Source organism: Convolutriloba macropyga, chromosome 11 (genome assembly GCF_964194025.1).
Source record: "Convolutriloba macropyga chromosome 11, txConMacr16.3, whole genome shotgun sequence".
Lineage (NCBI taxonomy): Eukaryota > Metazoa > Xenacoelomorpha > Acoela > Convolutidae > Convolutriloba > Convolutriloba macropyga.
Window position 1 is genome coordinate 49,503,909 of NC_134478.1, and position 25,924 is coordinate 49,529,832.

Consider the following 25,924-nt stretch of genomic DNA (forward strand, 5'->3'; position numbering starts at 1 on the left):
TTTTTAATAGAATGCAAATAGTTGAGTAAGCTAATAAGTGGCAATCATAAAAATCATAATTACTAGTCGACGCTCTAAAGGACCTTGAACTTGAATTTGACGCGTGTTATTTTACAATTCAATAAAACTAACTTTTCGAAGTAATTTGTATTTTAAAGAGCACTGCTAAAAATAAGAATTGAGCGGTTTGAATACATTCGTTGCTTATCCAGAGTGTTTTGGTTTATAACTAGATGTATTTTTTGCCTGGTAGTGTTGTTTGTTGTGCGATTGCTACGCTTGAAAAGATCGCCCATTGTTTCAAAACAGCTGATTTGATTTGATTACGTCGCCGCAAAAAATCCACGTTTTTTGCATGTTGGTATCAATAGCGCTTAGAGAATATTGTTGACGTTACAGTCGAAAGGGCTATAATGACGCGAGCTTTATTCAATTTTTTTAACTAAAAATTTATGGAAAAAAAAGCTACTTTAGCTGGAAAGGTGTGAAGTTTTCTGATTTATCCCTTTACAGTTTAAAAAGTTCTACAAATAAATCATACAGAAATGTTGCCAAAAGTTTACCAATTAAATGTTCTGCATTACACTGTTTTGATCTTTGCCATATTTTTGGCTTTCTTGAACCCGTCAATTTGTTCACAAGTTGTTGAAGATCATAACTACTGGTTAATACACTGCAATGCGTACAAGTGCGAGTGCCCCCTTTACCAGCATAGATGTCCTGAGTCGCCTTGGTGTGTGAACGACTGGGATACGTGTGATGAAGGACAAGATTCTTGCCCCGTATCTAGAGGAAATTGTCAACATTGTAAGTATTTGGTTGCTATTATGATTTAGTTAAATGTCAGAGGAGTAATCTTGCTTCGAATATGTCACTAATATTTGCAATTATTTCATCTTAAGGAAAATTGCAAAATTGGATGTATCGAGTTATAATTACTCAAACGAGGCCTATAGGCGACAGAATAAATCCATAAATTACGAGTCAAGCGCAGGAGTGTTAATGTGCACAATTCACACGAGCACTTGGACCCTACTTTGTCTGATTAGATGCGAGATTAATTGGGCAATTTTGCGCGTATTCCTACAAAAATCCTCTGCGCATAATTTGTACTTAGTCTCTAATTCTTAAATTGTGCACATACTTGGTCAGTAAAGTAAACAACCACCAAGTGAACTAAAGTTGAAGAATTTTTAAAAACAGAAAAAAAACAAAATGATTCTCAATGTATTTGAACTTCTTGTGCAAACCTAAAAAATGCAGATTTTCGCTTAGAAAACAAGATCAATTTGAACTCATTTTGATTCCAGTTAAAAGCTCAAACATCTTGAGAACCAGCCACGAATTCAGATTCTTTTTCAAACTTTCCCAATCAGTTGAGCTCGTACAAAATTAAAATTTTTCAACTTGTCTTCTTTTAACTGTAATCTATTTTTATTTCATTGGTTTTATTGCAAAGTGAAATATTTTTACATCAACATCGCATCAAAGCCACTATTTTCTGGAAAAATTGATGAAACGTGTAAGCAGAACAGTAATCTCTATTTCTTAAAAAGTAGAATTTAAGCAACGTAAACGTTTTTTTTTTGGTAAAATAAAGTCCTTAAACACTAAATAGCAGCTCAATAAAAAACCTGAAGAAACAAGGTTGAGATATCAATTGCATTTGTGATAACCTTGACTATAGGGTACAATCGTGCTGTGAATCCACGTAAATTTAGATGTATGGATTCGAGGTGCGAATCCAAGTTTCCAAAGTCAAATGAATTGTTACTTTTAGAATTGACCACAATCGCGGTGCGAATGTAGACAGATTAAATGAGGATGGATTTCTCCTTCAAATCCGCTAAGATTTTGTCTAGTGGAAAAGAGATTAGATTGCAAACAACTGAATTCAATAAGAAGATTCAAAAGAATGAATAGTTGAGTAAAAGTGGGAGGTGTGAACGGTATGAAATAATGACTTTTTAGTCGGCGGTAATTTATAGTTATGTGAATACTGACTTTTAGTTTTACAAGGACAAGTATAAATTAATTAAGTACATTTTAATAAATGAGAACTAAATTATGGTACAACCGTACCACATATCCTGCGCTGAGCGAATAATTTTAAACTGTATCAGTATAAAATTTGGAATAATATTAAAATATGTACTGGTTATTATAGATAGTATACATAGTGAGTAGCAACAAATGAGTACCGAAGAATTAATGTAATTGAGTCTCGAATGTAAGAGAAAACTAACATAACGGAAACTGACAACATATGCAGTAAATTTTTTGCACGCGATATAAATTAATGCACAAACGTGATGCGAATCCATCCAACTTATGTTACGCGAATTATCGTTACAAATGCAACATCAAATTAAAGGAATGTAGAACTAACTCACATGTAGAATTAAAATTGAACAAAAACACGAAATTAATGGAAAAGCAGGGCAATTCCGAAATTATTTTAACAATTACAGATTGGAAACAATTCAATAAGTTGACAATGAAAGTTTGAAGCAGTTTTAGTTAAAATTTGGTTCTCCGCATCAAATACACTCATACTAACTTCCCGAGCGTAATCTTCATAATTGTACTCTTCAGGAGACCAAGTTCCCACTGGTGGTGGTGCAGAGGGGCTTGCAATTGTCAGTTCATAATCTGTATCAGGAACTGGCGGCCGTGTAGCTTCTTCTTGAAGAATTGTCTCAATCACCGGATTTGTTCGTTTCGGTTTCTTGGAAACCGGAGCTGTTGAGTCGTCACTGACCGAATTGACCGAACTTTCAAATCCGTAATACTCTGGGGCTCGTCGGTTTCGTTTGGTGCTAGTAGTTGATGGAGATGTGGTTGAAGACGTTACTGAAGGGGCAGCAACAGACGATGCATTTGATGTATTCAGGCTCACCGATGTGTGACGTGACCGTTTTCCTCCGGCTTGGGGCTTTCGTGGTTTTCTTGCCGACATTGCTTTTGAGATGTTACTATTTGCAGATGACACGCCCGATGCTGCATCTGACTGTGTTGGGCGGTGTCGAATTTTGATCTCCCCGCGAAACTTTTTCTTTAAATCCTTCGTGTGCTGTGCAATTTTTTCTTCCGTTGTTTTGTCGTATGGTAGGGGTCGACGTTGCGCGTATTGCCATAATTTGGTGTTCCGTTCGGCGCGAGTACCGAATTTAGCAATATCGCTATTGCGAACACTAACTTCGGGTACTCCTGGTTCTTTGATGACGGTTGTCGTATCCGATGTACGAACAACCGTACTTCCTGGCGCCAGTGTTTCCCAAGACCGCGAAGGTCTGTTTTTGATCGTTTATTCACCTTGCGGGCGAGCTTCAAATCCAGTGACTGTTCCGATATGGGGATGGGGTTATTTAGTTTTGGGTGTAATATGAAGCGAGGGACAGATTTGTTGTGTTCGCCGTTGTAGCGGCGTCCGGCGGCAACTTGTGCTCTTTGCATTGCCTCTTCAATTAGAATGTCGCTTCTGTCTCCCGTCACCCATCCATTGTCGTCCAGGTAGTCCTCAACAGGGACAGTATCGGCGTCTAAATAGTGGTGAAGAATGTTTTCATATGACAGATTAGATGATTTAGGTGTTGTACTTATATTACTTAGTGGTGTGTTTGGCTTTCGTCCGAAATGTGCTTGGAAAGGTGTTACATTTGTTGTCTTTTGTTTACATATACGTAATTGATATACAATTGACTTTATTGCTTCTTTGATTGTGAATGTTTTATTTCTATTGTCTAATTTCATGCAGCCTAAGCGTCTTTTAATTGTTTGTATCAAACGCTCCACTAATCCTATGGCTCTATGATCGTTTACAGGGGCAGGTAGTATGTTAATATTATGTTGTTTGCAAAAGTTTTTAACTTTATAACCTATTAAACATCGTGCTTGATCTAGTCTAATATTTCGGGGAACACCGTGTATTTGAATGTAATCGTCTAAAAACTTTAGTACATTTGGTCCATTTGCTTTATCAAATACTTCTACAGAAGGATATTTAGAAAAACGATCAATACATGCAAGGAAATATGTATCTTGATCTTTTTCATTCGTGATAGGACCTCCAAAGTCAATCTGTATTTCTTCATTGGGCTCTGTACATGGCAATAAAGGTTTCCATTTAGACGCCGGAATAACAGATTTAAGATTCTTACCAATATCAGTACAAGGCTTGCACGTGGCCGCTTTATTTAAGATTTCGCTGTGCATGTACGGCCAGAACGCGTATTGGCCAAGCGTGATCATCCCCCAACTTCCCGGATGGGTTAGATGGAGGCTTTCCAGTACCGCGTCTTGTATGGCATGGGGAATCGCCACACGTTCGTCTACACAGACGCATCCTGATCGGACGTGCAAGTCTCGCCAGTACGAGAATAGGTACGGGTTGCCTTCCTTGCATCTCTGGGGGTCATCTTGAAGTATGCAATCCCGTACCTCCTTCAGAACAGCGTCTTTGCTTGTCTGTAATGCCAGGAAGCCTTTTGTGAACAACTGTTTCAAGTTGTTCTCAAACACCTCTTCTTTGGACAATTCTACACTAGGGGAAGGGTGTCCGTCATTTGAGGATCGAGTCGTTCCTGAATTTGGAGTGGATTGAAATGTCACTCGGCTGTGAGTAGGGGGAGTTTGCGGGTTTCGGCTGTGTGAAGGAGAACTACTCATTTTGTGGTTTTCGATTACGTGGATTTGAGTGTGGTTTGATTTAGTATTTAATTGTGACTGGATTTGAGTTGGATTTGTACTGGTATTAGAATGAGTTTGCAATTGTGCTGCGTGTGCAGAGTATTTAAGAAGCAACTGATTTGTATTTCTATTAATGGCAGAAAGCAAATTGGAATAGTTTGTTGAGCGAGGATGTGAGGCACGTGTGGAATGTGTGTTAATGACGCTGTTAAAGTGTTGTGATTGGCAGCTTTGTGGTGTGGTATTTACATAAATTGCTGCAATTGCGTCACGAATGCGGGTAATTGTTGCTACCGCGAATTCCTCGTCATATTTGTTTGTAACTTTTGCTTTTTGATTTGGCTTTCGTCCGAAATGTGCTTGGAAAGGTGTTACATTTGTTGTCTTTTGTTTACATATACGTAATTGATATACAATTGACTTTATTGCTTCTTTAATTGTGAATGTTTTATTTCTATTGTCTAATTTCATGCAGCCTAAGCGTCTTTTAATTGTTTGTATCAAACGCTCCACTAATCCTATGGCTCTATGATCGTTTACAGGGGCAGGTAGTATGTTAATATTATGTTGTTTGCAAAAGTTTTTAACTTTATAACCTATTAAACATCGTGCTTTATCTAGTCTAATATTTCGGGGAACACCGTGTATTTGAATGTAATCGTCTAAAAACTTTAGTACATTTGGTCCATTTGCTTTATCAAATACTTCTACAGAAGGATATTTAGAAAAACGATCAATACATGCGAGGAAATATGTATCTTGATCTTTTTCATTCGTGATAGGACCTCCAAAGTCAATCTGTATTTCTTCATTGGGCTCTGTACAAGGCAATAAAGGTTTCCATTTAGACGCCGGAATAACAGATTTAAGATTCTTACCAATATCAGTACAAGGCTTGCACGTGGCCGCTTTATTTAAGATTTCGCGGTGCATGTACGGCCAGAACGCGTATTGGCCAAGCGTGATCATCCCCCAACTTCCCGGGTGGGTTAGATGGAGGCTTTCCAGTACCGCGTCTTGTATGGCATGGGGAATCGCCACACGTTCGTCTACACAGATGCATCCTGATCGGACGTGCAAGTCTCGCCAGTACGAGAATAGGTACGGGTTGACTTCCTTGCATCTCTGGGGGTCATCTTGAAGTATGCAATCCCGTACCTCCTTCAGAATAGCGTCTTTGCTTGTCTGTACTGCCAGGAAGCCTTTTGTGAACAACTGTGTCAAGTTGTTCTCAAACACCTCTTCTTTGGACAATTCTACACTAGGGGAAGGGTGTCCGTCATTTGAGGATCGAGTCGTTCCTGAATTTGGAGTGGATTGAAATGTCACTCGGCTGTGAGTAGGGGGAGTTTGCGGGTTTCGGCTGTGTGAAGGAGAACTACTCATTTTGTGGTTTTCGATTACGTGGATTTGAGTGTGGTTTGATTTAGTTTTTAATTGTGACTGGATTTGATTTGGATTTGTACTGGTATTAGAATGAGTTTGCAATTGTGCTGCGTGTGCAGAATATTTAAGAAGCAACTGATTTGTATTTCTATTAATGGCAGAAAGCAAATTAGAATAGTTTGTTGAGCGAGGATGTGAGGCACGTGTCGAATGTGGGAATGTGTGTTAATGACGCTGTTAAAGTGTTGTGATTGGCAGGTTTGTGGTGTGGTATTTACATAAATTGCTGCAATTGCGTCACGAATGCGGGTAATTGTTGCTACCGCGAATTCCTCGTCATATTTGTTTGTAACTTTTGCTTTTTGATTTGGTTGGCGAGAAATATAATCTACCAGCCCCATTTTTGCACCAGGGATATGTTCAATGTTAAAGTCAAAGGGTAAAAGACGATCAATCCATCGCGTTAATCTACTATTATATTATTTATTTGATCTATGTTCTTTCATGATTGAAAGTAATGCTCGATGATCTGTGATGATTGTAAATGGTTTGCCAAATAAATAATATTTGAAATATTCGACGGACCACACAACACCTAGTAATTCAAGTTAATTAATGCTATAACGTTCCTCATTGGAGTTAAGGAATCGAGATGCAAATGCAACTGTATGCCAACCTGTAGGTGAACGTTGTTCTAATGCTGCTCCTAACCCTGCTCTAGAGGCATCGCATTTGATCCGCGTTTCCAAGTGAGGATTGTAGTGTGTGTTTTCTGTGGCGTTTGCTACTCTATTTTTAATTGCTTGGAAATGTGTGTCATGTTCAGTGTTCCAAATGAATTTTGTGTTCTTTTTTAATAATGGACGAAGAGGATGACATAATTGGGATAAGTTAGGAATAAATTTTACAAGGTAGTGTACAGAACCTAAAAATGATCGGAGTTGTTTTAAATTTTTAGGTGCTGTTAGTGATGCGATTGCCGCTGTTTTTGACTCAAGTGGAGCTATTCCAGATTGACTGAATTTATGTCCCAACCATTCTATTTCGGTTTTTGCAAAATGACATTTAGGTAAGTTGATTCGTAGATTATCCTCATCTAATTTCTGTAAGCACTGATAGACAAGTTTTATGTGGTCTTCTTTGGACCCACGGCTAACCACTATAATGTCATCTAGAAAACAGTAAGTATTTTTTAGTCCGACTAAAGTATAGTCCATTACTTTTTGGAAAGCTGCTGGCATATCAGTTAAACCGTAGAAACCTGTAATGAACCGATATGTTCCCGTTCTCTCACCGCTAATAATATTAAAGTTACAATGTCTGGCCGTTTCCGGGCCTAATTTAAGTTGACTGTATGCGTACTTCAAATCCAGTGTGGAATAATATGCTGTTTCTTGTGATGCGGATGTATTCAAGTTTTATTGAATTGTGTCAATTAAATTATCAATATTTGGCATTTGATATTTGTTTTTGTGAATAGACTTATTTAAAATTTTTGAATCTAGAGCTAATTTAACTGTTTTATCTCTTTTAACTGTAATGACTATGGGTGAGATGAAATTTTTGTCAGAACAACTGTTTAATTTTATGATGTGGGTTTCATCAAGTAATTTTTTAAGTTCTATATTAACTAATGGTTGTAAATTAATAGGTACTCGTCTTCCTTTTTGATGAGTAGGTGTAAATTCACTATGAAATGTTGACTTTACTGAATGTTTTAAAGATTTACCGACACGGGTGATGAGTTCAGGAAAGTCAAAAGAGATCTGCCTCTTAATTGGGCATTGATTTTGATCAATGTTTGCCACTTGTTTTGATTGGATTACTGAGAAACCTAGCTTTGGGAAAAGGTCTCGTCCAATGATCGGTCTGTGACCATCTTCAACGACAGTTACATCAACGTCTGTGGCTATCCAGTCATTACATTTTATTGATGTCTTGATTATACCTATTATTTTGATTATGTCATTGGAGAAAGTTTTTAAATCGTGTATTTCAGGAGACTGTATCCAATAGCTATCTTTACATTCCGATACCACTTTTCCGCCAGACTTTTGTTAACGATCGTACAAACACTTCCTGAATCCACCAATGCTTTCGTGCTTGTATTTCCAACTCGAATGTCCAAATTTACGGGCTCTACCTCACGGGTGTGAGTTTTGTATGAAATTGCCGCTACACAATTATCATCGTAATCGTCGTAGTCTGAGTCATAATTGGCATCGTATATGCTCTTTTGTTGTAGGAGTTTGCTAATTTTATTTACTTGTTCGGTTACTGATGTCGTGGTGCCGACTGTAGCCGCTTCCGAAATTGAGTCATCTACATAATTTACTCGAGATCTAGGTTTGCTAGCTTGTTTTGGTTTTCGACAAACCTTAGCGAAATGGTTAGAGATTCCACAATTTTTACATATTTTCCCACGGGCGGGACAATTTTGTCTATGAGAGGGATTCCAACCATACCCACAATTTGGACAGATCGTCAGTTTTACGAACTGATTTGTAGATGGTCGCTTTCTATTCCACGATCCTTGGACATTGTTTATCGAATGGACTTCATTATTTGAATTGGTTGTTGGGGTTCCAGAGATTTTTAGTTGTGTTTGTATGCCCATTTCGATACTGATCGCAACTTCGAGAGCTTTCTTAGGTTCTCGTGTTTCTTTTAGCAATTCTCTTTGAATCTCTCCATCTTGCATGTTAGCGATAAACACATCCCGTATTATTGATTCCTCATGGCTTCCTAAATCACAATTTAGGGAGAGTTCTCGAAGGCACCCGTAGAACTTTTCCACTGGTTCGCCTTTCATTTGTTTTCGAGTTAAGAATGTATATCTGTCAAATGTAATATTCCTTTGTTTGGTGAACACTTCATCAAGGCATTCCCAAAGAACTTTCGTGGTCACTCTGTCAATTTGAATACTTGGTTCTTGTGAACCAAAAATTCGTCTCCCTTCAACTCCCAGGCTGAGATACGTTAGGGATACTGCTTTACTGTAGCAGTATTTCCAAGGCTTTTCCCCACATAGTATGCCAACAAGTTCTGCTTTCTGACATCGGTTAAGCCATGAGTTTTTTAGCTGTTCATTCCTAGTACGTCTGTCTCTTTCGCTTTGAGCTGTGCTGTTTTGAACGTCCTCCTCGTAGATGGGTTCTGGAGGTAGGGTAACTTTGTCTGGGGATCGTCAAGAAGAGTATCGATTGATATTCCTTCTTTAGCCATGATGGCTAACTTTAGCATGACCTGCCATCTGTCCCATTGCAATGGAGGTTCCAACGTCGGTTTTTCCCAAAAGGGCTCGATTCCCAAGAGTGCGCGTTCTTTTGTAGCTGACTGCGCCATGTGATAACCTTGACTATAGGGTACAATCGTGCTGTGAATCCACGTAAATTTAGATGTATGGATTCGAGGTGCGAATCCAAGTTTCCAACGTCAAATGAATTGTTACTTTTAGAATTGACCACAATCGCGGTGCGAATGTAGACAGATTAAATGAGGATGAATTTCTCCTTCAAATCCGCTAAGATTTTGTCTAGTGGAAAATAGATTAGATTGCGAACAACTGAATTCAATAAGAAGATTCAAAAGAATGAATAGTTGAGTAAAAGTGGGAGGTGTGAACGGTATGAAATAATGACTTTTTAGTCGGCGGTAATTTATAGTTATGTGAATACTGACTTTTAGTTTTACAAGGACAAGTATAAATTAATTAAGTACATTTTAATAAATGAGAACTAAATTATGGTACAACCGTACCACAGCATTAAATTTCGATAGAAACAAAATTAAAAATACAAATTGCACTCAACCCTGAAAATCGGTTGGTATTGTTAAACATAAACTAATTTCGGAAAAAATGCTCTTGAATGACAGCAACCTAATTCAGTGGCTGTAGCCTAGATAAATTTTTCTTGGGTGCGACAAAATTATACTGACTTAGTGTTCGAATCCCGGACTCCTGATTAAAGTGCAGTCACCTCGACTGAGGTATTAACCACTCAGCTATCGGGGCCTTGTCATAGTCTCTCTAGTAATCGGCTTTATTTGAACAAACTTTATTTTGGATTGAAAGCAATGAAATTACTTGAAAATCAAGAAGTGCCTGAAAATTTTTTTGTTGACACAACTTTTTCAGAAAAACAAAAACACTCCTGTAACAGAGTCATGGTGAATTGAAATTGTTTGAAGAATTAGAAATGTGGACATTACAGGGTTTCGTTTTAGTGTAAATTTTTTTAGCTTAAAAGCACTTGTGCTGATTATTGATATTGAACTAAGTTTTGGCAATGCAAATGTACTAAATTTCTGGAAAGTGGAAACGCGGTGTAGATCCAAGACTAAAAGAACTTTATATAGTATTAATGTTTCTGATCTAGTGAAAACTGAATTCCAAGGTTGAATTGCAAGACTTATCACGAAGAAGCAAAAGGAAAGAGTGATCGTCTGATGAATAATCAGGCATGAACAAATGCACAAACAATTTTTTCAGACAGCGGGAAATTAGTGAGATATGATCAATGAGTGCATTCACGGGGCAAATGTAATTAGCACTTATTTTATTAACACTGAGGGGACAAATGAATTAAATAAACTATATACAGCATTTCCGTTTCACATTTCCCCCTGTGATACCTGGTGATATATTTATTCATTTATTTAATCGTTGCAGTAAAATTTATTTGATGCCTTTAAATTAGTTCAATTTACTTTCACCTTACTTTCACCTTCACTAACTTTGTTCAATTTGTTTATCATATGATTTCATTCCATTGTCTGATAGTTTCCCGCTTCCTGATCAGACATGTCTGATCACGTATTCACGTTGTGCCCAAGTGGCTCCATTCTGTTAAATTCATTCATCCTAATTTATGCAACTCAATTCAGTTTGCAAAACTGTCTCTTGTTCTCCCGCTCCACAAGTAAGCGAAACAAAAGTAAAAGTAGATCTCGCTTCGCGAATCGCTCATAAACATTCCGTCTGCATACTCGCACCGCGAATCACCACAGCAAAATAATAAAGTACGACATGGCGCAGTCAGCAACGAAAAGAACACCTCTTGGAATCGACCCTTTCTGTGACAAACCGACACCGGACCCACCGCTTCGCTGGGAGAAGTGGAGAGTTCAATACAAATTAGCGCTCTTAGCCAAAGAGAATATCATCTTGGACACGCTACTCGGCCCAAAGCCTGAAATGGTGGAGCTAACCTTGGAACCCATCTATGAAGAGACTATTGTGGGTGCTTCTGCACAATCAGAGAGGGAAAGGAACGCGCGCAACGCGCAACAAAAGATGAATTGGCAAAACAAATGCCAACGACTCATCGAGATAGGCATAATGTGTGGTGACAAACCGTGGTCGTTGGCGGACCGAAAATCAGTATCCCTTCTCTACTTGAGTATTGGAATAGAGGGACGCCGTATCTTAAACTGTAAGAACCCGCATATTATGTTAGATACACTATCAACTCTTAATTTCTGGAAAATCGTAGAAGAAGCATTCATTCGCACGCGTAACATAACATTCGATAGACACGTCTCTCTGATCACAAAACAACTCAGGGGGGAAACTGTTGAACACTTCTACGGTAAATTAAAAGAACTGGCAGAAAACTGCGACTTTGAGAACAAAGAAGAAACTCTGATACGCGATGTATTCATCACAAACCTAATCGACCCTGAGATTCAAAAAGAGCTACTAAAACAAACTGTGGAACCGCGTCAGGCATTGGAATTAGCAATCAACATGGAACTCGGAATGCGAAATCAACACCAAATTCAACAGCATAACAAAATTGTTGTCCCGGCGAACGTAAATGCCGTCCAGTTCAACAACAATCCACGAAGACCGTATTGGCAGAACAACCATAACAATGTTGCAAAACAGAATAATAGATCAACACTCTATTGTTCCAACTGTGGTGGAGTTTGGCTCCCCAATCATCGCGAAAAATGCATCGCAAAAGGAAAGACGTGCAACAATTGCGGATTGTTAAACCACTTTGCGAAAGTCTGCCGCAAACAACAAAAGACCATCAACACAAAACCACAAGATCCCAAGAAAAAGATGGTTCGGGTAGTGGAAGAAGATCCACATCCAGAGGACTCAGTAAACTTTGTTCAACCGCCAAAACTCTATGAATCTGATTACAGCAGCGGCGAAGAGGACAACACAGTTGCCATGATTGAATCCGCAGTAGAGAAAGTTGAACCCCTCAATATGCCACTCAAGATTGGAAACGTTAATACAACTCTGCTCGTGGACTCCGGGAGTGCATGCAGTATATTGCATCATTCACTCGCGTCGCAAGTAGTACAGAACAGCCCCCGCGCTTTCTGGATCCACGAATCGTCACCAGCACAACTACGAAATTTCTCTAACGAGCCAATACAGGTACTGGGAAAAATCCAAGCTCCGATCACAAGCAAAGGATGGGTATGCAACACAGCAACCTTCACCGTTGTTGCTGACGGCTTAAAGTCCTTAATAGGTCGTGATTTGTTCGACCACCTTGGACTTGCAGTAACACAATCTACACTTCAAAAAGGTAATTATGTCAATAACATTGCATCCTCGGAATTTAAAGAGCAAATAGCCACAAAATTCCCTGGTTTGGTATCACGCATCGGACGATCAGAAAGTCATGTAGCAAAATCTAAATTTCACAAGAATTTCCAAGCTAGACACCAAAAAGGTAGACGAATTCCTATCAATCTCCAAGACAAAGTTAATACAGAACTTCGAAAATTATTAGCCGAAAAACACATTATAAAACTGTCGAGCTGCCCAGATAATTATTTCATTTCACCTATTATGGTGACTGTTAAAAAAGACCAAACGATAAAGCTTGCATTGGATTCAAAAGTTTTAAATAAAGCTATCCACAAAAACGAATATCAAATGCCGAATATTGATACGCTCATTGAATCAATTTCTCAACAGATAAGCGCTCCCGCCTCGCAAAACACAACTTACTTTTCTACGATCGATCTGAAATACGCATACAGTCAATTGAATTTGGATGTTAGTACAGCTAATCATTGCAACTTTAATATAATTAGTGGTGATATGACTGGCACGTATAGATTTCAAACAGGATTTTACGGACTTACAGATATGCCAGCAGAATTTCAAAAAGCTATGGATTATACTTTAATTGGCTTGGAAAATACATATTGCTTTCTGGATGATATTTTAATTGTTAGCAAAGGGTCTTTGAATAATCACAAAAATTACGTCATGAAGTGCCTACAACGTTTAGATGATGAAAACCTTAGGATAAATTTACCTAAATGTCACTTTGGAAAACTAGAAATTGACTGGCTTGGGTATCATATATCACAAGAGGGTATCTCGCCTCTCGAATCTAAGACTGTGGCAATTTTGGCTCTTGATGCACCGAAAACACTAAAGAAACTCCGTTCATTTTTGGGATCCGTTCATTATATTGGGATATTCATCCCAAATTTAGCCCAAATAAGCCATCCCCTTCGTCCGCTACTGAGAAAGTCTTCAAAATTCATTTGGACGACTGAACATGAAAATTGTTTCCAAGAAATAAAAACCCGCATAGCGAACGCTACTGCTAATAGTCACTACAACCCGCAACTCGAAACACGCGTGAAATGCGACGCATCTCGGTCAGGTCTTGGTGCGGCACTCGAACAATTAACTGTAGATGGGTGGAAACCAATTGCGTTCGCGTCTCGATTTTTAAACTCATGCGAGGAACGCTATTGCGTAAACGAACTTGAACTTTTGGGTGTAGTCTGGTCAACAGAATATTTCAAAAATTATCTATATGGAAAATAATTTAAAGTAATTACTGATCACAGAGCACTTCTCTCAATTATGAAAGAACACAGATCTAATAAATCCTACAACAGTAGATTAACCCGATGGGTAGATCGTCTTCTCCCTTTTCAATTTGATATTGAACACCTTCCTGGGGTAAAAATGGGTTTGGTAGATTATATTTCTCGCAATCCATCTCAAAAAGGTCTCTACATATGATGAAGAATTTATAGTCGCAAAGTTGAAACTAATCTCGAAATCAATTAACACATTAGAATTAAAAACTGAACACCCCGCATCACATTTACACCAGTTACTAACGAATCACACACTCGACCGCAAAACACACCTAAAATTGAAACATATAACTCCGCACACCAAATCACACCCAAATTTGAGTCTCTTAATAACTCAGTAAATTCAATTAGCACACGCGCTATGCAAGTATGCGAACATGTATTTAGTCATTCACTCGCTCCGCGAAATCATACCTCAAATAGTAGTTACCAATTAAACAATTTAAAATATGCACCACTCGCGTCTCAAAATCGACTTAGCACTCCTCTCGCTCTGCAAAATACCAGTAATAACAAACAATTAATCCAAATTAGGAATAAAGTGACATACGCGCAGCGCAAGCATCAAATTACTCAATTACAAATCCCGCCAATCGAATCACATTCCGAAAATAACTCCAAAAGTCACCACCCAGAATTTAAATCAGTGCTTTTTGCCCCTTGTCGATCTAGAATTCAGTCGCATTCTTCTAATCTCAAAAACTTAACTAAATCATCATTCATAATTAAAGACATCAATTTAATAGCCAACAGTATGCCGTCAAAGAAAAGAATAACCAGAGTACGATTCAACGATACATCCCGCGCAGCGGATCAACCCTCAACCAGTGAAAACGTCACGCGCACCGCAAGTACGCGATCTAATTCAACATCTACACCCCGCACAGCAAATCAACGCCCGCAAAACATTAGTACTCCGCCGGCAACAAGCATGGCACACAACATAACCCCAACATCTCCAACCCATTCTTCGAATGCTAGTACCCCGTTAACGCCGAGCCCGCACGTCCCCACGTTTGATTATATAGTATCAAAGATATTCAATAAAACACTCATCGCTTCTCTAACTAGCAAAGATGCCGTCTTAAAAGAAGTCAGGGATTGCATACTGACAAATAACGAAACCCGGCTAAAAGCCATCAACCCGTACATACATTCGTACTGGAGGGACCTTCACGTGCGCTCCGGGTGCGTATGTATAGACGAGAAGGTAGCTATCCCCAACGTGCTCCGCGAAGCACTCACAGATGATATTCATGCCAGCCATCCAGGTACATGGGGCATGATTTGTATGGCAACACATTGCTGGTGGCCTTACATGCATCGGGAGCTAATAGTCAAGGCCACTGAGTGCAAACCCTGCACAGTAATTGGTAAGAATCTAAAATCCGTTATTCCCGCTAAGCAATTCACTCCTCATGTACCAAGTGTTGAACCTAATCAGGAAATTCAAATCGATTTTGGGGGACCAATTTTTGATGAAAAGAACAATGAAGTATATTTTTTGGCAGCAATTGACCGTTTTTCTAAATATCCAACTGCATATATCTACGAAAAAGCTAATGGACCAAATGTTCTAAAATTTTTGGACATGTACATCGAAACTCACGGAATTCCAAGATCTATCCGTTTAGACCAAGCTAAATGTTTAATTGGACATCAAGTAAAGACTTTTTGCAATAAAAACAACATTGAATTTATTGAAGCGCCTGTAAATGATCACCGTGCTATTGGTTTGGTGATACGGTTAATTCAAACAATTAAGAATAGACTCGCATGTATCAAAGAAGAGAAATTAGCTGCACACGCCTTTCATGTAAAGCATGCATTAAAGATAATCATTCACCAATTGCGAATATGTAAACAAAGAACAACAAAGATCTCGCCATTCGAAGCACATTTTGGGAGAAAACCTAATACCCCGCTAAGCGTGATTGCAACTAAACCGAATTTGATGAATTTGTCGTATAAGGGTATCATAAATCACTATTTAGACGAAGAAACAGTGATGCCGGAGGAAATATTGCCTGATGACAAATGGATAAGTGGCTACCGAAGCGATATTGAAGTCGAAAAGGGCATGACACGCGTCACAACGGAAGCAAGCGCAAGAGAGAGGGCAAGCACGGATGGCGAATCCAGATTCCTCAAAACAAAAGCAATCCGTCCCATTCCCTTAAAAGAACGATCGGTAGAGTTGAACTTGGCACGCAAAATTCACGGCATAAGACGATCCAAGAAGAAACTAGAAGGTCTTTATGAGGTTCTCGCCCCAGGGTCGCACATCCTCAAAGTAAGCCCGACCACATCGACCATCAAGGAGCCGGGCAAACAAATTGTTACCGTCCGCAATAGCGATATTGCCAAATTCGGCACCCAACAGGAGAGACAGACTCCATTAAAAGTATATGCTGACAGACGCGGGCCACGTTCTGGGGAGAAAGTCGTCGAAGAGCTGATCCACAGCCACATTAAAGAGTTCACCCGAAAGCAAAAGGGTGATAAAAAAATGAAACACAGGAAGAGAGAGCCGGGCAGCGGAGTCTCTTCACAACGTTCAAACATTTCACGCGCGATGCGGGGGCGAGTTCCAAAATTGCCAAATTTCGCCGCAAACCGAAACCCACAACCTCCACTCAAGATCAGCGAACCGACTACAAATGCGCCTACCAATCCACCCGCAACAGCATCTTCAAAACGATCATCAGACCGTAATAGGCAAAGCCCGTCATATTATGGTTTCGAAACGTCATCTCCAGGATTAGACATCCTACCACCACCTAAACGACCCCGACGAGCGGGTGATGTCGAAAATTTTGCACCACCTGTCACAGTTGTCGAATCGGTGCAAAAAATCTTGGAAATCCAACCCGAAGAGCAAAACGTGTCACCCCAGATTGGTTCTGTCTCGCCTCCCGCGGTACGAAATGTACCTTTGCTAGAGACGGACACCCCGACATTGGCTAGAACTATGACTGCTCTTGATGCAGAGGAACAAGATTATGAAAATGAAGATTGGACCTTGTAAAACTCGAAAACTGAAAAGACATTTTATATTGTATTAATCATCGTATTTTTAGTTATGATAACCAGCAAATATATTGATATTATCTATTTAACCGGGGACCTTGTATTAATTTGTAAATATTGTTATTATTAATTATATCTAAAAAATTGTATATTACAATTTTTCTTCTTGCTGTGAAGGGTATGTGATACCTGGTGATATATTTATTCATTTATTTAATCGTTGCAGTAAAATTTATTTGATGCCTTTAAATTAGTTCAATTACTTTCACCTTACTTTCACCTTCACTAACTTTGTTCAATTTGTTTATCATATGATTTCATTCCATTGTCTGATAGTTTCCCGCTTCGTGATCAGACATGTCTGATCACGTATTCACGTTGTGCCCAAGTGGCTCCATTCTGTTAAATTCATTCATCCTAATTTATGCAACTCAATTCAGTTTGCAAAACTGTCTCTTGTTCTCCCGCTCCGCAAGTAAGCGAAACAAAAGTAAAAGTAGATCTCGCTTCGCGAATCGCTCATAAACATTCCGTCTGCATACTCGCACCGCGAATCACCACAGCAAAATAATAAATTACGACACCCCCTTAAAAACAAAAAGAATTATTGCAATTCATTTTACAATGTAATAACTATTTAATAGTGTATGAAAAAAGTATCAGTAGTTTAGATACTAAAGAGAGTATTTGCTGCTTATCATAGCTAGAAACCTATTTTTGCTGGTAATCACAACTAGGGATAATTAATAATTTAGAAAATCAATAAATATGTTTTTCAGAGTTTTTTGGGAGACTATCGCATTGAATTTAAATTTGATTTTCGGCATCCCAATCTTGCTGTCCCCCTCCGTATTTGTAATCTGAGTAACTCTGATTAAAATAGGTACAGAATTCTTGGATCTGGTGGAGCAACTTGTCCGATCGCCATTTGGAAGGAGAAGGAGAACCAACGAGAGCTTGTTTTTCTTAAACGTACACTATGACTGATGCTTGTGATGATTGTGCTTGCAGTGCACTGTGTTTGCGACGCAATTGAACGATTTGGAGTTGAATTTTGGATTTGCGGCGCAATTGCATTGGAGTCTTCAGCAAGCGTTGTTGATAATGCAGATGAGTTACTTAAAAATGAAATAGGTCCACCGTCTTGATTTAAATTAGTTGAAATTTGTCTACATGGTCTTTTCCTGGATGGTGTTTCAACATTTTCAAATCAGTAACAATTAGGGGTATTACGGCGTCTCTTTGAGGAGGACACTTTCATAGTTGTTTCTTGTCCCGAGGATTCTGCAATTCAAGACTGTGGTGGTGCGGGAATTGTGGTTTTGCTCTCAATCATACCTCTCGAGTTTTCATTGAATTGTGTTTTGGTCGGTTTCCGCCCACAAGCACAAATTGTACATTTGAGTTCGTCGATGAAGCCCCGGAAGTTGAATCTCAGCTGTGTCGCCAAAATTGGTTTTACCCACTCCACTTTTGCTTGAGTTTCTTGCTATGTTTAGATACCTTCCCTTCAGTAGATATTTCATTAGGTAGAACTCGTCGCTGGGTGTATTCCAACAAGTGAGTTGCCCGTTCTTTGCCGGAGCCAAATTTTGTGATGTCACCATTTCTCACTTCAACAGGTTGTTTACCAGGTTCTTTATTTGCAGAAGTAATGGTGGAGACTTTTTCTACAACTGATCCGAGAACAAAAACCTCATACAAGCCGTCAGGTTTTTTCCTCCGTTTGAGCTAGTTTTATTTGGTGAGTGGATTCAATGCGCGGAATGGGTTTGATTACTTTCGGGTGGATAATGAATCGCGATTCTACATCTCCGGCATCTCGATACCTTTGGCCAGCGTTTGTTTAAGCTCTGTTCATGTTTAGTTAATTTTGTCATCGTTCATTTCGAGGTCAATCCATATATAGGTCCTCCACAGAAACTGGTTCATCCAGGTAGTCTTCCGCAGGAACTGTTTCATTATCTAAATAATGCTGTAAATTTTTCGAGTATGGTAAGTTTGAACTTTGAAAAGAAGTACTTATATTGCTCTCTTCAAATACTTTTGAAGTACTTATGTATTAGGACGTCTTTCAAGATGAGACTTTAAAGACTGGCTTTGATTGGACGTTGTTTACATAAACGCATTTGATAAACTATATATTTAATTGCATGTTTTACTTTGAAGTCTTTATCTTTGTATAATTTGACACACGAAATTGGCGTTCAGTCGTTTGTATCATTCGCTCCACTAAACTAATAGCTTTATGGTCATTTGCAGGCGCCTGGCCAATGTAAATATTGGTTTGTGTACAAAATGAACGTACTTGTTTTCCTATTAAATAGAGGGCCTGATCTTAGCGTATAGTTGTTGGTACACCGTTAACATTTACATAGTCTTGTAGAAATTCAACTATATATCCTCCAACAGCTTTATTGAAAACTTTCGCAGATGGATAAATAGAGTAACGATCATTAAATGCCAATAAATATACCTCAGCCCTTTCTTAATTTATATTTCGGCCTCCAAAATCAATTTGGATTTCTTCGTTAGGTTCTACGCAATTTCCATATGGTTGCCTCATAGATGCTAGTATTGTAGGTTTCAGATTCTGTGCACTGTTACCTATTTCTGTGCACTGTTGGCATTTGAGACAACGCTTATTGATTTGGCGGTTCCTATACAGCCACATTCATACTGCGAAAGTGAAATCGTTCACCAACTGCCGGGATGTGTGGAGCGCCTCAGTTACTGCTTCTTCGAGACCATGTGGAATTGCCACGCGATTATCAACTCACAAGCATCCTGATTTCACGTGGAGGTCCCTCCAGAAGCTGTATATGTAAGCATTGATGGAGTGGTACTGATCCTCATCATTGTTGATAACAGCGTCACGAATCTCCTTCAGAACTGCATCTTTGGACGTCATGATGACAAAAAGAAGTTTTTTGAGTAGTTGGTCCTAGTTGGACTCAAATATCTCCTCAGAAGATAGTTCCAGCTCTGATGTGTCTTCATTTCCGCCGGATGAACTATTTACACACCTTGTCAATGATGTTGGGAGTAGATTGAAACCTCACTCTTGGTGAGGGTTTAGGAGATACTGTATTCACTTCGTCCATTTTCGAAGTTTGAATTTGCGGGGCAAATGCAGAGGCAGAATTGAGCAACCGAATTGCAGCTTGATTGAGGACAGAACACAGTTTTGAATTTTTTGTGATGGTAGGAGGTAGTTTTGAAATTAAATTGAACTGAGTTAAGTGCTGTTAAATTACTATTTGAGGCTGCTATATTTAGTTGTTTACTGGTACAGGAATGTGAGGTATGGGTGTCATTTGAACACAAAGTTGCAACTGCGTCGCCAAAGCTAAAAATAGTTGCCACTACAACTTCGCTGTCATATTTGATAGTCAGGGCTGCCTATTAATTCGTGGGCGCCAAATATAATCGACAAGTCCTAGCTTTGCGCCAGGAATATGGTCAATATGAAAGTCAAATGGTAGAAGTCTATCAATTCACCAAGTCAATCTGCTGCTTTAGAGTTAATTGAACGATGTTCTTTCATGATTGGTAAAAGTGCTCTATGATCAGTAATAACTGTTAAAGATTTTCCCAATAATATTGTATTTAAAGTATTCTACAGACCAAACCACTCCCGATAACTCCAATTCCTTTACATTATGCCTTTCTACTGCATTACGGAAGCGCGATGCGAATGGCCAAGATGCGCGATGTTTTCCGGCCACCTCCCTTTCCCTGTTCTAATGCGGCTCATAAACCTGCGCTTGAAGCACCACATTTGACACGTGTTTCTAAATTGTGAATAAAATTTGCATTTTCTGTTGATTCTACTATTTGCTGTTTATTTTTTTCAAAGTGAATATCGTGTTCTAATTTCCTAGAAAATTTGTTGCCTTTTGTTAATCAGTGTTCAAAATGGATGACAAAGAGAGGCATGATTTGTATAAATCTTCTATTATGATGTACGGATCCTAAGTTATTCAAATTAGTTTATTAGTTTTAGGTTAATGACAAAATGCTGCCGTTTTGCTTTCGAAGGGCGAATTTCTATATTGAGTAAAACGATACAAGCATCTTATTTCCGCAAAAAATTGTACACTAGATTCATACGATCTTCTAAAGACCCACGACTTAAAATCAGAATGTCATAACAAAAATGTGTACTTTTCGATCCCACTTACGTATAATCCATCGCTTTTTGGAACTCTGCCGGCATATCTTTAAGTCCATGAAAACCAGTTTTAAAACTGTATGTGCCGGTTTTTAGTTGACTGAATGCGTATTTCAAATCCAAAGCTGATCCAAAACTATGCTGCATTAGATGAATCAGGTTCGTCTCAATTTTGTTTGATGGAATCTATTAAATTGTCGATGTTCGGCATTTGACATTTGTTCTTGTGTATAGATTTGTTTAAGATTTTGATTTTGGAGTCGAGGGCTAATTTTATTGATTGATCACGTTTGACAGTTGTCATATTTGGTGGAAAAAATTTTGATCCGAACAACTATCTAACTTTTCAAATTGTCCGTTGTGAATTAGTTCCTCAATCTCGATGTTTACATTTGATTGCAAGTTAATTGTCACTCTTTGTCTTTTCTGGTGTGTAAAATGTTTGTGAAATGAGAGGTTGTAAAAAGGTTGTAGAAGTTTACGCCCGTCTTTGACAACAATGTTATCAACTGGATGCGCTGCACAATCGTTATTCGTAATTGAAGACTGTATTTTGCCCACTATTGGTGTTGGCGTATCCGGATAGTTTCGTAGCTTTCGTGCCTTTGCACTGCAAATCCAGAAGAAGTCATCCGTTGCAAATACACGGCGGACTCAGCTCTCATTTATAATCGTACATACGCTGCCCGAATCCACCGTTATCATCGTCTCGACAGTCGAAATGGTTACTCTTTGGTTAATAGGTTCAAATAATGTTGAATCACTGGACATTGGGGCTACACAATTATGATCAGACGAAGGATAATTTGAAACAAAATCAGGGTTATAATTTTGTGTAGTTCATTCACTTTATCATCTTCACATGGTGTTGTTTTTTCCGTCTCACGTTAATAATTCGTTTGTTTAATCCTATACCAGAGTTCTGAACTTTTTATCCGCTCAATTTTGTAAAATAGTTTTGTAATCCATAACTGAGAAAGTTCTTTCCTTGGACCGGGCAAATTTTTATGATTTTGTAGTTCCAAACTTGACCACATTTTTGCCATGTTGGATTCAATTTATGATAGCCAATCGACATGTTTTTAAAATTCCGTGTTTTCACTGCGCGAGTACGAGTCAGAAAGTTTTTAGTAGATCCGCTTTTTGTATGAATTGTTGAAGAACACAGTTTAATTTGCCGTTTCAATCCCCTTTCATAATTGATTACCAAATTCAATGCATTCTCGGGTTCCATATTTTCCCGACGTATTTGTCGTTGACTTTCTTCATCTGACATAATGGCAATAAATATTGGCAAATATAACCAAAGAATCTTCCAAATCTTCAAAGTCACAGTTATCTACAAGTTCTTTTAAGCTTCTAAAAAAATTTTCCACAGATTCACCTTTTCTTTTGATTTCTAATCAAGAACGGATAACGGCGGAAAGTGATGTTTCTCCTTTGTCGTCATTTCATCTACGTTACGTCTATGTTCTTTGTTGTTGACACGCGGCGCCACTCTTTGACTTAGTAATGGAATTGAGGCGGCTTTCTGATCAGCAGAACTCCACGGATTGTTTCCACATAGAAGTCCTTGAGCTGTTACTTGCACACATTTGTATCTCTATACCACTTTTAATTGGGCACTGTGAACCTGGCGTTCACGTTCGGCTTGAGCATTTGTCTGTTCCATATCCTCTTAATATATGGGTTCCGGTGTTAAGGTAATTGTTGTGGTTGGTGGTTGGAATAAGACATTGACTTCAAATCCTTCCTTAGCCAAAATTGCCATTTTCAAATGAATTTCTATCTTTCTCATTTCAATGGGGGTTCTACAGTCGCTTTTTTCCAAAAAGTTTTAAAAGTTTTCTATGCCAAGAGGTGACTTTCCTAAATCGCGCGCTGCTTCCTGCACCATGTGTTGACTATTGAAATTGAAGTATTGTACTGCACTGCGAATGTACTAAGTTTCTGAAAAGTGGAAACGGGGTGCGAATCCAAGATTAAAAGTTTTTTATCTAGTATAATTTTTCTGATCTGGTGAAAACTGAATTCCAAATTGTATTGCAAGACTTATCACGATGAAGAAATAGAAAAGAGTGATCGTCTGATGAATAATCAGGCTTGAACAAATGAACAAGTAATTTTTACAGACAGCGTGCAATTTTTTAGATATGAAAAAGTGCATTATCAGGTTGAAAATAATTAGTGCAAACTATAGCACTTCGGGCTAAATAAACTAAATAAATTAAATACAACATTTCCGTATCACAGCACTTTTGGTAAATATTGGAGTTGTCGAAATTGCAAATCATGCAAGCCGTGTTTTCGTTGTGGTTTTTGATGGTAAAATGTTACAGAAATCCGAAAAGGTTCTCATATTTGTACAGCCATTTTGCTTTAAGGTCTATTGAAAAAAGGAGTATCTGATTTTGCACACGAATCAAGAATAACAAGATCTTGCATTACGTCCCCACAAAACATTGGTTCTAATAAGCTCACATAAAAAAGTGCGCTCATAAAAAGTTTTTTTGCCTCAAGTAGTTGGGTCGCTATACCAAGCGCAAAAATTGAAAAGTGAAGTTTTCTTTTCAATTGATTTTTGTTCGTTTAATTTGGATTTCAACTTTTATCTTGTTCAATATCAATATTTCACAATCCCGGCGAAAGTAACAACGAAGTTTTCTTTCTATTTTGTTTCCTACAAGTGAAATCCAAACAATTTTTCACTTTGAGACCCTGGAAAAGTCTTTTCGACTTCAAAGTAGTTTTTGAAAATTACAGTTGGGTTTTTTTCTATTTCTATTAAAACAATAAACTCTTTTGCCCTTTTTGAAAACTTAGATCTACTTAGAGGTTGCCATTGCAGAAGATTCGTTCATCATTGAAAAATATATCGCAGCTGAATTGAGAAAAAAAACACAAAATTGAAGCTAAAACGGTTGTGTCATCTCCTAATAATCATAAGACGTTGCGACCATCGTATCAATTTATTTTGTTTATTTGCCGATCTGTTCTGTGGCCTTTAAAAGTATTTCTTTGCCGCTCTGCTATTCATGATGTAAATAATAAGTAACAATGTGATTTGTAGTTGTTCACTAATAATTCTAAACAAAAATTTTTGTTGAATTTTAATCGGTTTGTTCATTGGCTCACCGAATATTCATATTTTAAGTCGCTCTTATCTGAGTTCCGCGTTTTGTGCAAAGTTTGAAACTAAAGGAACGAACTGAAGTTGTTCTATTTTTGTCTAGTTTTGTTTAAGCACTCTGAAATCTCCATGCGTCTCGGCTGGATAAACTTTTTCAAAATAAAGGCTAAAACATATATAACTTGTTCATACGCCGAGTGATCTGTCTTACCAAATTAAGAATGAAATTAACAGCTCAGTTCTTATTTCTTATAAGACTGTCAAAAAATTTGTTAATGCTATCCAACTTGAGCACAAATTCCTTTTATTCGCCGAATAATGTTAATTAATTTGTCTGTTTTTCTTTGAAAGCATACATCGTCTCTTTGGCGCCTCTTCTGTTAAAAATGCTAGAAGATGGTTTCTTCTTATCTGTGGAAACGATTTATAAAACGAATCTTAGTTCGACAACATATTGATCCCTATAAAGGAACATTATTGCTATTAACCACCGACCATCATATTAATCTATTTTTAGGTACTGAAAAAAAAAATACAATTTAACAAAAAATATCTTTTGGGCTCTGAAAGAGAGCGAAAATATTTAATGTAAGCAGCTGTTTGTTTCTCAGTTTATGCTGCAACAGCTATATCCAATAAAAGTTCTCAATATTTAGTTGCAATATTTGCAACAGATTTATTCGTAAAATAAAAGACGAATAATTGGTACAGTTAATAGAGTCAAAGAGTGTGGACTGCAATTCAAAAACAGTTTTAATTGTAAACATAGTCTGCAGTTTTACATGAAAAGGACGGCAGAGGTGGGAATATATTCTGAAGCAAGCGTCCATCAAATAAACAATCTCTGTCAACTTTTCTCTGCTGACTTGAGTTTAAATTTTTTTTATTATTTTTGGCACCATTCATGTTGTAAATGACAGGGTTCCATGATTTTGTTTGGGAATGATTTTTGCTTCGTTATGTTTTCGGATCTGATCTGGCCATGAAAATTATTTCGGGTTTAGTACTGGATCTTGAATAAGTAGTCGGTTTTTGATTATTTCTTATGAATTGATTTACAATGAATAAAATTGCCGAGAATTTTACGTCACCAAACATTCATCCAAAAAAACTGCTAACTGCTACACACACATACAAACAAAAAAACACACACCAACACACACTAACACAAACACATAAACACTAAAACACACACATACACACACGCACACACACACACACACACACACACACATACACACACACACACACACACACACACACGTACACACATACACACACACACACACGCACATACTTACCAATACACATAAACACACAAGCACACTCACAAACATATATATATATATATATATATATATATATATATATATACATATATATATATATATATATATATATATATATATATATATATATATATACTAACACAAACACACACATACACACACAATAGCACATACACAAACACACTCACACGCACACACACTCACACACACACACACACGCACATACCACACACACACACATACTAACAAATACACATAACACACACGCACGCACACACACACTCATATATATATATATATATATATATATATATATATATATATATATATATATATATATATATATATATA

The 25,924-nt window shown here is 37.9% G+C and overlaps 1 protein-coding gene across 1 annotated transcript in view; it reads left to right on the forward strand.

Moving 5' to 3' along the window:
- The first annotated feature begins 175 nt into the window (after positions 1 to 175).
- Positions 176 to 25,924, forward strand: part of LOC142349159 (low-density lipoprotein receptor-related protein 2-like) — a 341,838-nt gene continuing 316,089 nt past the window's right edge. Inside the window, 1 exon segment of the mRNA XM_075400574.1 lies at positions 176 to 807. Coding sequence (XP_075256689.1) covers positions 546 to 807 — 262 coding nt within the window. The 5' untranslated portion in view covers positions 176 to 545.